The sequence below is a fragment of the Vitis vinifera genome, chromosome 13 (genome assembly GCF_030704535.1).
Source record: "Vitis vinifera cultivar Pinot Noir 40024 chromosome 13, ASM3070453v1".
Taxonomy (NCBI): domain Eukaryota; kingdom Viridiplantae; phylum Streptophyta; class Magnoliopsida; order Vitales; family Vitaceae; genus Vitis; species Vitis vinifera.
The window spans coordinates 21,659,841-21,674,340 of NC_081817.1; the positions used below are offsets into that span (position 1 = coordinate 21,659,841).

The 14,500-nt window shown below is 36.1% G+C and overlaps 2 protein-coding genes across 8 annotated transcripts in view; both read left to right on the forward strand.

Moving 5' to 3' along the window:
* Positions 1 to 6,216, forward strand: part of LOC100264262 (DNA-directed RNA polymerase III subunit 2) — an 80,545-nt gene extending 74,329 nt beyond the window's left edge. For 2 of the 5 annotated variants that reach the window (XM_010660763.3, XM_010660762.3), the window contains exons 36-39: positions 106 to 190; positions 267 to 370; positions 2,863 to 2,991; positions 5,817 to 6,216. In XM_010660763.3, the coding sequence (XP_010659065.1) occupies positions 106 to 190; positions 267 to 370; positions 2,863 to 2,991; positions 5,817 to 5,867 (369 nt within the window). In that variant the 3' untranslated portion in view covers positions 5,868 to 6,216. Of the gene's footprint in view, positions 1 to 105; positions 191 to 266; positions 371 to 2,862; positions 3,140 to 5,816 lie in introns of those variants that run through there. The other 3 variants (XM_059741465.1, XM_059741464.1, XR_009467283.1) reach the window with 2 other exon arrangements.
* A 1,565-nt stretch (positions 6,217 to 7,781) lies between these two features.
* LOC100245338 (uncharacterized) overlaps positions 7,782 to 14,500 on the forward strand; it is a 70,331-nt gene continuing 63,612 nt past the window's right edge. For all 3 annotated transcript variants that reach the window (XM_010660764.3, XM_059742152.1, XM_059742151.1), the window contains exons 1-2: positions 7,782 to 7,949; positions 8,427 to 8,525. In XM_010660764.3, coding sequence (XP_010659066.1) covers positions 7,911 to 7,949; positions 8,427 to 8,525 — 138 coding nt within the window. In that variant the 5' untranslated portion in view covers positions 7,782 to 7,910. The remainder of the gene's footprint in view (positions 7,950 to 8,426; positions 8,526 to 14,500) is intronic.

Below are 14,500 nucleotides of genomic sequence, written 5' to 3' on the forward strand. Positions count from 1 at the left end.
CTTCTTTGTAAATACTTACAGGTCACAGACATTTAAATAGATATGTTTTGCTATATAAATCTCAGATCTTATAATTTATGATGTCCTGCAATTTACAATAATTAGGTCCTAGATAAAATGCATGCTCGAGGTAGTGGTCCCCGTGTCATGCTAACGAGACAACCCACAGAAGGGAGAGCTCGAAATGGAGGTATTCAATTCTGAAGCTTATTTTCTTGATTATTTTGAGAAGTGTCATTGTATTCTGATCATCCAACACTTCCCAGGACTACGGGTTGGAGAAATGGAAAGAGATTGTTTGATTGCTTATGGTGCAAGCATGCTGATTTTTGAACGATTAATGGTATCTAGTGATCCTTTCGAAGTTCAGGTATTATTTCATGTCTGCTCTATGTCATAACATCATTTTCAATTTTATTATCATTGAAAATGAGTACAGGCTGGCAGCCCATGTAATGGGGGCCCCCTATTTTAGGATTTCTTCCAGACAAAGCTTATATTTTCTTCTTTCCATCTTTTTTTTCTTCTTAATAAGTTTTTTTTTTTTTTTTTCTCATCACGGACTTAGTAAATATTAAAATGAAAGAATTTTATCAAATTGCATTCTGAAAATGCTTTTTGATCATCTTCCTTCATAGGGATGATAATGATCACAGTAACATAATATAAGGAAAAATTACAAGATGTCCTGTGGCTCAATGAAATTATAGGGATCTGTCCTTACATTTGAAAAGGAGACTACTGGCCTTGAGTTTTCATATTTTTAACAGATATCTTTTTTCCATTAGCCAGACATTGGAGAGACTTAACAGAATCTTCCAACAGCTTGTCAAATTTTTCTTAAAAACGGTTAGCCCTGGTAAGCATTCCACTTTGGTCAATATTCTAGATCCACAACAGTGCTGGATCAAAGCTAGCTGTTTTAGAAAACCTGTCTATCCATTACCCTTATGATTCCTAACTGCTTTAGATTACCCAAAGAATAGCCTTCAAAATTAAGTTTAAGACCCTTGATGGGGGGGCATGCACTTGGGCTTGATCCCAAGAAACCCACCTCTTTTAACAATGATGCCCATCTAGTAACATGATCAGACTGATGGAATACAAAATAACTCTTTAGCGATAGACAACCAAAGAGAGAGAGAGAGACGAGAATTATCCCTCACATAGTGAATAGATCTCCATCTATCTCAAAAATCTTAGTTTCTTCTCAAGCCAAATCACCCTGCGAATGGCCGATGTTGGCCCTTCTCTAGCACTGTCTCACTAGGATTCCTTCTGAAACCCTAAAATGTATGACCAACATATTCACAATGTCTCTAAGTGAAGCCCCAGATATACTAGCCAAAAAGAACAACGATCATCAGAATTCCCAAGCAATAGGAAAGTGGAGGGAAACATAACAAGTGGCACTCTCCACTTTCAACACAGAGGACCATATGCATTATGCTGTTGGCTTTTTATTGCCTTCTGACTTGTGGAAAATCAGTGGTGTTAACATTCTTATTAATCACTGACTAGGTGAAAGCTCACACTTGAATGAGTTCTAAACTTTAAAATAGAATTTGGCTTGTGGAGAGAATGTTGGATTGCCAGTCTTACAGAAAGCATCAAAGGAACACTTAGAGGGGAAAAAGCTTGAGGGTTCCAGAATCCAACACCACTGGTTCAAGTAGGGTGTTTGATAACGCAGCATAAATAAGAGAAGTTGGATCCTGAATGTGAGGCACCCTAGGATTACTTCCTAGAGGAAGGGCAGCGTAGGTCAGAGATCAACTATTGGCTCACCCTATGGCAGGCCTACAAAACTGATCCCAATTAATGTTGATCTGCAAAGGTGTTCTTATCCATGTTGATCTTATGGCCATATGCTAATGCAAATGTTTGTGGATGAGTTTTGAGGTTGAAGATATTTTTTACATTACTCATAGAGAAAAAGATGGTATCATCTGCATATTGCATGTTTGACACAAACAGTCCTGGCCAATCTCAAAGCTTTCAATGAGACCTAATGCTCTGAGATATCTGGTAGCCTCAACCACCTCCTAGCTGTGTCATTAATGATGACAACTAAACTAACAGAGAACAAACACACTCAGGTTCATTTCCCCCATCTTTACCGAAAGCTTTTGTCCATTTGAGGGCATGTCCAAAACCCCAACAACATCATGGTTGTAGATTTTCTCAATATCCACTGTGTCCACAACTCAAAATTATTTTCTTTGAAATGGTAGGCCAAATAAAAAGAAAGCTAATGCTGACCGTCCAATACCCTAAGCTTGACTAATGTCATCTGGTTACCATTTTGGGGCTACTATTATATAAATTTGTTGCAGGCACTTTTTTTCACCCTATCTATCACATAATTCTGTCAATTTTAAATGATGCATTGTTGTTCTATTAACCCTTTCTACAATTCCACTCTAAAATTTTTATGTTTTGGTCTTAATTTGCCACCAATGATAGCTGCAGACCCTTGATAGTTCCATCAATATTTAGAATCAAACTTAAGATCTTAATCATGCTATTCTGTTAAAAAGCCATAATGAAAAAGCAAGATATCTGAAACACCATCTTGATAGTTCTATTTCTTCTCATTTGTCACATTGAGAACAATGTCTCTGCTGTTTTTATCGACATTTATCAATACTTGAGATATTGTCTAATATCTGATGACGTTAAACGATATTTTGGAGTGTCCATATTTCCACTTTTCTGCCTGTTGACATTAGCAATATTCACATCTTACCAGTACTACCATGTTTTCTAATTGATTGCAACTAGGCAGCTTTTCTTTGCTCAGATGTACATTTGATTTCACTCTTCTTCTCTCTTTTTTATTATTTTTTTATTTTAATGCAGGTTTGCAGGGTGTGTGGCTTACTAGGATATTACAATCATAAGCTGAAAATTGGCATTTGTTCTACTTGTAAAAATGGGGATAATATTTCTACCATGAAACTTCCCTATGCATGCAAGCTTTTATTCCAGGTAAACTTAATATTTGCTTTTATATTTACAAAAATGCTTGACATTCTCCTCTTTGGCCATGGTAGTAGTGTATGGTTAAGTATTAAGTAGATTTGATTGATATTTTTTATGTATGCTATATATTAACTTTCTAGAGGAAAGGTTTAATTGAGTTTTTCTATTATACGTGATTATAAATCTTATATAAGGAATATATGAGAGTAGTATATTAACTCAAATGCACGGACAAGGACATCAATGCATACAAATTTATGCTCTACCAAGTTATTAATACTGCTTTTATATGTCTTTGTACCAAAGTTTTAGTGTCATTCTGTGGTGTGTCTTCAGGCATGTCTTAAAGCAGAAAAATTATGAAAGGCCTCTAAGCTTAAAATTTAAGTTGTTTTTGTGGCATATGCTATATGAATCAATATATAACCATTTGTCCTCTCTAAATCATTTCATGAGGCATAACCCATGTAACCAATCTTTTTGTCTTTTCAAAAATCAACTGTCATTTCATGACTTCTTTATATTGTCTCCTACTGTACCATTTTGATGTCTATTGGAGTAGGTTTCTCCACCTCTGTTTTTTATCAGATTTTGTAAATCTAGGAAGAAGTTCTCATCCTTCACTTGAATATGTTATGTTTCTGATAAAAGATGTTTGGAGAGATGGAGGGTTGAACAATTTTCTTTCTTTCTGTTTATAGATTAGAAGTTTGAACCTTTTTTACATTAAAAAATATTACTGTTTTTCAATATCATCAAACTCCCTGAGAGCTTTTTACTTCTTTTTGAAATCATTAACTATAACTTTTGTTACCCTCTAATATATTTTTTCTGAACAAAGTACATATAATTTGAAATTTTTGAAGAAATTCTGTACATTGCTTCTCTAAGATCATACATTTTAACCAATCAAATCAGGTAAGCAACTTCATTCCTCATAGATTTAGGTCCTTATGCCCAGCCTTCTAATAGCATCCGACTTTTCCTCCTACTGGAGAAGAACCCTAAAACCACTGTTGGTTTTGTTTCTTTTGAACCTCAAGGCTATCTTTTGTTTGTGGTACTTCTTGTGTTCTGCAGACTACGGTAGTTACAAGTGTGAGAATTTGTGTGTTTAGATGCAAGGTTCATATATTCCTAGGTTTTAGGATGCAGGGACACAACTAATAACTGAATTTCCTCTTCTTTTTTTTTCACATCTACACCACAGTTATACAGAAGTATATGACTAAGGTCAAATGTCCAACTTGAATCCAAGGTTACTTGTTATGAACTTAGGAATTTGTCCATCTTTTTCTTTCTTGAACACACCTGTTGTGATACATATCTGACCTATAGGCATGTTCGAAACATATCTATACCCAAACCCCATCATGTCTTATTTGAAACAGGTATTACATATCATTTGGAGTACCCATGGAACTTAGGAAGCATGTGTGTTTGCCTTAATTGAACCAGACATGGATATGTATAGATCAGGTTTTTAGTTGTTTGTTCAAGGATTTCACCTTGTTTAGTAGTTAATACTATTAGGTATGGAGATACTTTCATTTATACTAAGATGTTGATGTGGTAGATTGAGCAATAATCTAGCCTAGAAATAGGAATGTCCAATGGGAGTTGGAATCAATGTTGAAAACAATAAAGCATTGAGACAGCTAAGAAACTAACCTCCCAACTATCAATGTTATAACTAGGAAGGCACTAACCAAACAGAATGCCTTCAGTTCTGGGAGAACAATACCAAATCTGTGCAAATGATGCTGGATCCAAGACCATGGAACAGAGTCCTTATTGCTCACTATCAGCAGCCAGAAATAGGATGATAAGGGTTGAAGACAGTCATCAGCAGCCCGAAGTTAGGATGCAGGTTGGTAGATGGTTACCAGCTACCAGAAGTAACATGTTTTTCTTTGTTTTTGTGTGGTACCTTTTTCTTTTTTGTCCCTTTCTGGAACGACTTAGAATATCCCACATCCTCACTCTAACCTGTTGCCAATTTGGCCAGGTTCAAGGACACAAGATGCAGTATTACCCTTGGTTGTTTTTCTTTTAAACTATTATGTCCTTTAAGGTAGTGGAATTTGAGAAAAAAAAAATTATTTGTGCCTCTTTATTCCTCCTTATTGCTGCCTACTGAGGATCGAAAACAAATATGTGGCAAATTGCTTAGCATATTTAAACTTTCTTGTTTATCATGCTGCATGAAATTTTAACCATTTTCTTTTGCATATTTCTTTAATTAGCTTGTACAGGCATTCGTTATTTAGAAATATGGAGGAGCAAAGCTTTTATGTAAAGTTTAAATTTCATATTATAGTTCCATAAATAAACTTTATATTGTGATAAATCTTATTTATTTTTATATTTATTTTGGATAGGGTTCTAGTTTCTACTATTTATCTTGGTTGTGGCTTGGTTAATTAAAAAAAATAAAAATAAAAAGTATAAAAATACAAAAAATAACTCTTTAGTTGGTTGCCTAAGAAAATGCATGTAGGTTCCATCTTTTGGCTCCTCTCTTTCTTACTTTAGACTATGGTGGTTCCGAAACTTAAGCCATGTTTAGCTAAACTAAATCACTCTTAATTAGGAGAAATTTGAGGCCTTCAAGCTCTTTTCAGTGAAGTCACCTTCACAGGAGCTTATAGAAAGGGGATTTTAGAATTTATAAATTTTTTCTTACATATAAAATGGAAAAGCCTTCTTGTAGTAGTAGGAGCAGAGTTGTTTCATCTTAATCATACTGTCGGTCAAGGTTCGATGACATTTCTTTTTAGCCTTTTCCCCTGTTGATTAACATTCTGACCTGTTTGATTTCATGCTTTTAGGAGCTTCAAGCAATGAATGTTGTCCCTCGCTTAAAACTGACTGAGGCATGAGCAGCTGGTGCTCTTTGTCAATTCCCCAAGCTATACATGGGTTTTTCAGCACGACATGCCCTTCCTCTCAGAATCAGAACGGAGATGGATATTCTTGATCAGTGAGATGGTGCAGCCGCTTGGCATGACTTAAATGAGTCGTAAATTTGTGGGTTTTCATTCAGCGGTTTTGAAAATTTTAAGTTAAAACTACCGAGGCAAAGAAGAAAAAGTACACATGTAAAACTAGAAGAAATTTTGATCCATTTGATGTTGTAGGCTCCTGCCAATGTACACAAGACAAACTGAAATGATTCTACATATTTTCTGTAGAATTTAACTGAATAATGAAGTGACATGATTGAAATTATTCAGAGGATGTGAAGCAGAAGGATTTTCTATATTCACACCAGTAAGTTGATGGATGTGTATTCTCTTTTACCTCCATGAGTCATATTTCTTGGTATAATTTCTTATTTCTTTGTATTTGTCATTTTGTTTATGTTTTCCTTCAATAAAAATATGGAAGGAATGCCCTTTTTTAGCCCAAGAAAATAGCTCTCGTTCAAAAAGCTTAACCCTGTTTAATAATTGTTTTCGAAAACAGTTCTGAAAAATAGTTTTTGAAAATAGTTTTTTAATGTTTTGTAAAATAAAAATATGTTTGAAAACTTATAATATTTTTAACATATTTTCAATATTTTTAAATATGTTTTAAAAATAATTTTTATATTTAGTGTTTTATTTTTAATCATTTTACATGTTTATATAATTATTTTTTAAAATAGTTTTTAAAAAATTAGTGAAAACAAACAAAAGCAAAGATGTTCTCCGCAAACATCATGTTCTCTTTTTAAGAATTTTATGATTGTCAAACATTTTTTTTTTTCTAAAAAGCAAAAAATTGTGCTTGAAAACAATTGTCAAATGGGGTCTTAATTTTTCTTCACCTAAATAATTTGAATTTCGCACGTACTTCCAATTTCTCTATTAATAAAGTCTTACTAAAGAAAATTATATAAAGAACATCTTGAAAACCCTGTAAGATGAAACCATCTAACCCTATGTTTGGTTCTAAAAAGTTTTGAGGAAAATGTATGAACACTTGCATTACGTTTTTCAACTTCTATAAGGTAATGTTTGGTTCCAACAAATTTTGTGATGAGTGGGAATTACTTCTTTAAAATATTGTCAAAAATATATGATAGGCTTGAAGACAATAATAAATTATAATCTAGAAAATGAAAAGTTGGAAATTAAATATGGAAAGAGCCCCAAATAATAATGACAAGAGAAGGAGATGATGAGATAAATAAGAATATTTTATTCACAATAGGGTCGAAAAATTCCCATGAGATGAAGAAATTCATTTTCTTAGCAAAACATATTTAAATAATAAATTAATTTCATTTACATCCCTTGCGGTTCGGTATTATTAATTTTGAATTTTGTTAGTTAACAACCCTATATAATGTTTTATATATAAAATTTATTTTTTAGAGAATTGTTAAAGATACATATTTATAATCTTTTTATCTATTTTTTTTTTTTTAAAAAAATTTTATAAATAAAATAAATTTATAAGGGTGTTAATTGACGAAATTTAAAACCGACAATGGTTGGGTGTATTTGTACGAAACTTGATGGGTTGGGGTAAAATTAACTCTTATATTAAAATTGAATTTTCAAAGGTAATCTGGGCCAAAACCAATTAATAAAGTCCGGTCAGCATGTGATATTGGGCTTCATTCCGGCCCGATTGACAACCTACGTACAAGGTTTCACAGCAGAAGGAACAAGTGGCTTTTGCAGGAGTGGTTCTCAAGTTGAAAGCATTCTGCCCGTGTCGTTTTGTCATCAATCTAGTGTCGTTTTGCTCCTAGATTTGGCGGGTGTTTATGCCAGAACTGTGCTGTCGTTTTATTACCAATGCAATGTCGTTTTACACAAAATTTGGCGGGTGTTTGCTTCCAAGAATCGGCCCGTTGTTTAAATACCAATCTAATGTCATTGTGCGCCAAAGCTCGCTTTTGTCTCTTCTAGGGTGACTGAAGCGTTCTTTTGATGGCGGCGTTAGGGCTTCGTCGACCTCAATTCTCCGAGGTAAACCCTAGTTTAATGTTCCGATGCTGTGATTGATTGCCGATAAAATGTTGGGAAGGGAAATAAAATCATACACTCAACCGCCCTGATAAAACTATTAGTGCTTTGGGAAATTAAAGAGAAAGAAACATGAGATTCGGAATTTCTTTCTTTTTCATCAATTTTCTTCACAACCAAACGATTCAAAATGCCTGATTCTCGACACGTTTGATGGATGCCCTGTAGTATCGATAATAGCTGGGGCTTGTTTGGGTGCATTTTATTTTGAATATGGTTGAAATAGAGATCGCAGCTTTGGGGTTGGGCAATAGCTTGCGTTTTTTCACCATCAAAAAACTCCTTATCGTTCTGGCATTTGATGAAATAGATGATTAATTAATTGGCTCTATATGCTATGAAACTTTTCTTACTGATACTGATACAAAGCTGTAAGTTTGTAAATTGCTGGTGAATCTTTGGATATGATGGTATTTTCAGGATTTAGCTTGGCTTCCTGCTTGGTTGCAGCATCCTCCAGCTGACCCATTCAGTGAGCACACTAAGGAACCTCAAACTCCTTCTGAGCAAGTGGGGAAGGTTTGCATTGTTTCTCTACTTTTCATAGATCAGTGGATGTATATGCTCAAGTATGTATTCTTTTTATATAAATTTGGATTTTGTGTTTAAACACACAAGAACTGAAGAACGGAATGTCATGTTGCCCAAACAAGATTCTCTGGAGTGAAGTTGACCATAGAAGGAAGTAGAAGAGATATAGATCAATTATTGAAATTGTTGTCTTGGCAAACCCTTTTTAAGAACGTCCACCAATTGTCTTTCTAGAGAGACATATGACATACAAATTTAGCCACCCTCTAGTTTCTCCTTAATGAAGTTGCTATATATCTTTATATGCTTGGTTCTATCATGTTGAATAGGATTGTGAACTATGTTGATTGCGAGCTTGTTATCATGATAGAGCCTCATCAAGTTATTGTTGGGCGACCAAAGCTCCTTTTTAAAGTTTGTAGATCATACACATGGAATACCTAGAAGGGGGTGAATAAGTATTTAATCCTTTTAAATCCAAATTTTAATTTTAAAAATTTCTTTTTAAGAATTATAGAAGAAGAAGAGAAATCAATCACGCAAGACACAACAATTTTAAAAGCCAACACAGGAAGATAACGAACAAAAACACTATTTATTTTTTATTCATTCGTCGAAAAAAGAAAATGCAGAACACAACGACTTATATATTGGATTGGGAAAAAATTGTTTCCCTTATTTCTAGGAGCAAAACAAAATTTGAAAACAGAGTAATTTAAAAAGAAAAAAAAAAAAACTAACAGATATGAAACCAACAGATTTGGATAAGCTGGTTTGGATTTGAATCAAACTCTTAACAGATTTGAAACGAACAGATTTGAATAAGCTGATTTGAATTTGCCAACACTCCCACTCAAGTTGGACTAAATACGTTGAACATTCCCAGCTTGCCTACTAACTTCTCAAATAGTGGCTTGATGATTCCCTTTGTTAGAAGGTCAACAACTTGACATGTCATGCAAGTTGTCCCTTCTTCAATTTTTTCCTTAATAAAATGCCTGTCAACTTCAACATGTTTGGTGTGATCATGATGTATAGGGTTATGAGAGATGTGAATTGCTACTTTGTTGTCACAGTAAATCTTCATAGGTTGATTTTTGAACATCTTCAATTCCTCTAGTAATAATTTCAGCCAAAGCAATTCACACACTCCATGAGCTACTGCTTTGAACTCAACACTACTATGAGCGACAATTGTTTGCTTCTTACTCCTCCATGTAACCAAGTTTCCCCAAACAAATGTGCAATAGCTGGAGGTAAACCTTCTATCATCAATTGAACAATCTCAGTTGGCGTCAGTAAAGGCTTCAACTCTTCTTCCTTCAGTTCTTTTAAAGAATAATCCTCTCCTAGGAGTGCCTTTGAGATACCTCAATATCCTATGTACTGCTTCCATGTGCTCCTTGTATGGTGAATGCATAAACTGACTACACTACTGACTGTAAAATCAATGTTAGGTCGAGTATGGGAGAGATAAATGAGTTTTCCCACTAAACACTGATATCTCCTCCTATCGACTGGATTTTTAATTGATTTCTCTCCTAACTTCAATTATGGATCCATGGGAGTGTCTACCAGTTTACATCCCAACATTCCAATTTCCTGTAATAGATCTAACGTGTATTTTCATTGTGAAATAGAAATCCCACTCCTATTCTTGGCAACCTCCATACTAAGGAAATACCTTAAACTTCCTAAGTCTTTTATTTCGAATTCTATAGCAAGCCTCTCCTTCAATCATTCCATTTCAGCCATATCATCTCCAGTCAACATTATATTATCCACATAAATAATAAGAATTTTAATCTTACTGTCCTTATGTCTATAGAATAAAGTATGATAAGCATGAGCATGTTCGTACCCCCTGGATTGCTTTAGCAAATCTATCAAACCAGGCTTGCGGTGACTATTTTAGGCCGTAGACACACTTTTCCATTACTTCTTTCCTCATCAAAACCTGGTGGTAAATCCATATAGATCTCTTCTTCTAAATCACCATTCAGAAACACTTTTTTCACATCTATTTGTTGAAGTGGCCAGTCTAGATTTATAGCAAGAGATATTAGAACCCAAATGGTATTTAGTTTAGCAAAGGGAGCGAACTTGATAATCAATACCGTAGGTTTGAGCGTACCTCTTTGCTGCCAGCCTTGCCTTGTACCTTTCAATTGACCTGTTAGCTTTGTATTTAACTATAAAGATCCACTTGCAGCCTACCAAAGTTCTCTTTTAAGGTTTTTCATAATATCCCATGTTTCATTTTTCTCAAGGGCTTGCTTTTCTTCAATTATTGCCATTTTCCCATTCGGATCCCTCCATGCATCTTGTATATTTTTTGGAATCTCCACACCTGATAGGTTAGCAACAATGGCTTGAACAAACAAAGATAAATGGTCAGATGTCACAGAATTAGAAATGGGATAATGTGTGCAAGATTAAACTCCCTTCTTCACAACTATAGGAACATCAAGAGCAACAAATTCAGGATTAGAATTAGAGTTTGAAGGAGATGTACCTGAATTTGGTTCAGGCTCTTGACCTTGTTGAAGAACTATGAGATTTCATTATTTATTTTTTCTGAATTCTTCCTCTTTCATGAATAAACAAGCAGCTCTGGTTGTGTTAGCAAATGCCCCTCTATCATGTATTGTTTGTTGGTAGGAGGCATCATTGGCTTAGACACATGAGGCGAATGAGATTGATTTGGCTTGAGCAGACTTGGGGAACTTGGCTGACTTGGTAGCTCGAAATCAGGATGAGATGGGAATTGAGTTAGGCTCGGTAGAGGAATGGGTGTTTCCCAATATGTTTCCCAAAAATTTTCTTCACTTTCTTTCTCCTCTTGAAGGGAATTTTTGGTGTAAAATGGTCGATTTTCAAAGAATGTGACATCTATGGAAGTGAAGCACCTATGCTTTTTAGGATAATAACATCGATAGCCCTTCTGAGTTGCAGAATATCCTAGGAACATGCACTTCATAGCTTTTGGATCAAGTTTTGTTTAGTCGTGCTCATGAACATGGACAAAGGTGGTGCAACTAAAGATTTTTGGATCCAAAAAAGAGAAGACTCGGTTTTGTGGATAAATATTATTGAGGGTATCCAAAGGTGTTTGAAATTGAAGGACTCGTGATGGCATGCGGTTTATCATATAACACAATGTGAGAATTGCATCGTCCTAAAAAATGCTTAGGAACATTCATAGTGAACATTAGGGCATGGGCTACTTCTAAGAGATGTTGATTTTTTCATTTTGATATACCATTTTGCTTTGGAGTGCTTACACAAGAACTTTGATGTATAATCCCATTTTTTCAAGAAAATCCCCAAGAATAGACTAAAAATATTCTTTTCCATTATTAGTGTGAAAAACCTGTATGCTTACATTATGCTAATTTCGAATCATGGAATGAAAATTTTTAAAAATTTGCTTAGCTTCAAAATTTTCTTTTAAAAGATAAACGCAACAAACATGTATGACCATTAGTAAAAGTAATGAACCACTTTTTATTTGTAATACTTTGAACTTGAGATGGACCCAATGTCACTGTGCATCAAAGCGAAAGGTTTTGACGCTTGATATGCTTGAGAAGGTAAGAAAGTACGCTGATGTTTAGTTAACTAAAAAATATCACATTGAAATGATTCATTATTTTGAAATAAAGATGGAAACAAATATCTTAAATCAGGGAAACTTGGGTGGCCTAGCCTACAATGCCACAACATTATTTCTTGTTTTCTTGAAAGAGAAGATTTGCAAATGGAGGCTTGAACTTGAACTTGCTCTATCGCCGAAGTGTCCTCGAAATGATATAGTCCCCCATGTTCTTTAGGACTTCCAATCCTCCTCCCCAAAGTCAAATCCTGGAAAACACAAGCAGATTGTGTAAAATTTACTACATGGTTTAGATCTTTAGTAATCTAGCTAATGGAAAGCAGATTGCATGAAAGTTTAGGCGCATAAAGAACCGATCTTAGGATTATATTGTGTTGAAATAATGCCAAAGTTAGGACTTTAATTTAGGAATAAAAAAGGAGAGATCATTTAGGATATTTCCTTATGATTTAGTTTCCTAATTTTAGGAGAGAATTAAGCTAGATTGATTGTTTCTTATTCAGTCATTTGTGTATATATATGTGTATGGTGTGTACCGATTCATTATCAATAAAGGAGTTAAGAAATTCTTCATGGTATCAGAGCCAGTTTTCTGAAACCCTAATCCCTTCTGGCCACCTCTTATTCAGGCCATCACTCATTCCGGCCAAATCTTTCTGGCCATATCTCAATCCGATCATCTCTCTCTCTCTCTCTCTCTCATTCCGGCCATCAGTCCCTGTTCTCAGAGCCAAGGGAGAAAACACTTTCCAGTCAGTCGAATAGTCGTCAGAAAACACTCACTGCCGACAGCTTTTCCGGCGAACTTTTCCGGCGAATTTTTCCGGCGAACTTTCCGGCGACGGTTTTTTTTTTTTTCTACACCGCAAGGAGCGCCTGGAGGAGATCTCCAATTTGTCCCAAAGCACCGGAACCAGAAACCCATCCACGCGCCGCCCACGCGCGTTTTCCGGCCGGCGACTGCATCTTACGCGCCGGCGCGTGAGGGCGCGTGAGCCACTTTCCGGCGACGCGCTTCCTCCTCCAGGCTCGCCTGACGCCGACCAGCCACCCTTCCTACCTGTTTGTGCAATCCGAGCCCTGCACGTGCCTCTTTTGGGGTTCTTTTGCTTCCGCGGGCCCTCTGATCAGATTTTCCGGCGTCCTTCGGCTATTTTTTCTCAACTCCAGTCCCTGCACGTGCCTTGAAAAGTGTTCTTCTACCTTTCCGGTCCATGACAAAATACGGAATGACATCATCACAAGTATCCAGCGTCACGTCACCAGAATCAGGGGGCAGATCTGAAATTCCAAACCTTGGTGGCAATGATTCCTCTCCTATTCTCATCACAGGACACAAATTAAATGGCCATAACTATTTACAGTGGTCACAATCTGTGTTGCTGTTCATTTGCGGTAAAGGAAAGGATGAGTACCTCACTGGAGAAGCAGTCATGCCAGAAACTACAGAACCGGGTTTCAGGAAGTGGAAGATTGAAAACAGCATGATCATGTCATGGCTTATCAATTCCATGAACAATGACATAGGCGAAAATTTCTTGCTGTTTGGGACTGCAAAGGACATATGGGATGCAGCCAAAGAAACTTACTCAAGTTCTGAAAATACTTCAGAACTGTTTCAGGTTGAATCAGCTCTACATGACTTCCGCCAAGGAGAGCAGTCAGTTACTCAGTATTACAACACACTCACAAGGTATTGGCAGCAACTTGACTTATTTGAGACTCACTCATGGAAATGTTCGGATGATGCAGCAACATACAGGCAAATTGTGGAACAAAAGAGATTGTTCAAGTTCTTCCTAGGACTAAACAGGGAATTGGATGATGTTAGAGGCCGAATCATGGGCATTAAACCCCTGCCAAGTCTCAGGGAGGCTTTTTCAGAGGTTAGACGTGAAGAAAGTAGAAAGAAAGTGATGATGGGATCAAAAGAGCAACCTGCCCCAACATTGGATGCCTCTGCCCTTGCGGCTCGGTCATTTAATAGTAATGGTGGAGATCGTCAGAAACGGGATAGGCCTTGGTGTGATTATTGTAAGAAACCAGGCCATTATAAGGAGACTTGCTGGAAGCTTCATGGCAAACCTGCTGATTGGAAACCAAAGCCACGGTTTGACAGAGATGGCAGAGCACACGTGGCTGCCAACTCTGAGAGCACCTCTGTTCCCGAGCCGAGTCCATTCAACAAAGAGCAGATGGAGATGCTACAGAAATTATTAAGCCAAGTTGGCAGTGGCAGTACTACCGATGTAGCCTTCACTGCTAATCGAGGAGGAATGAGGCCGTGGATAGTAGACACAGGTGCTTCTGATCACATGACAGGAGATGCTGCCATTCTTCAAAATTA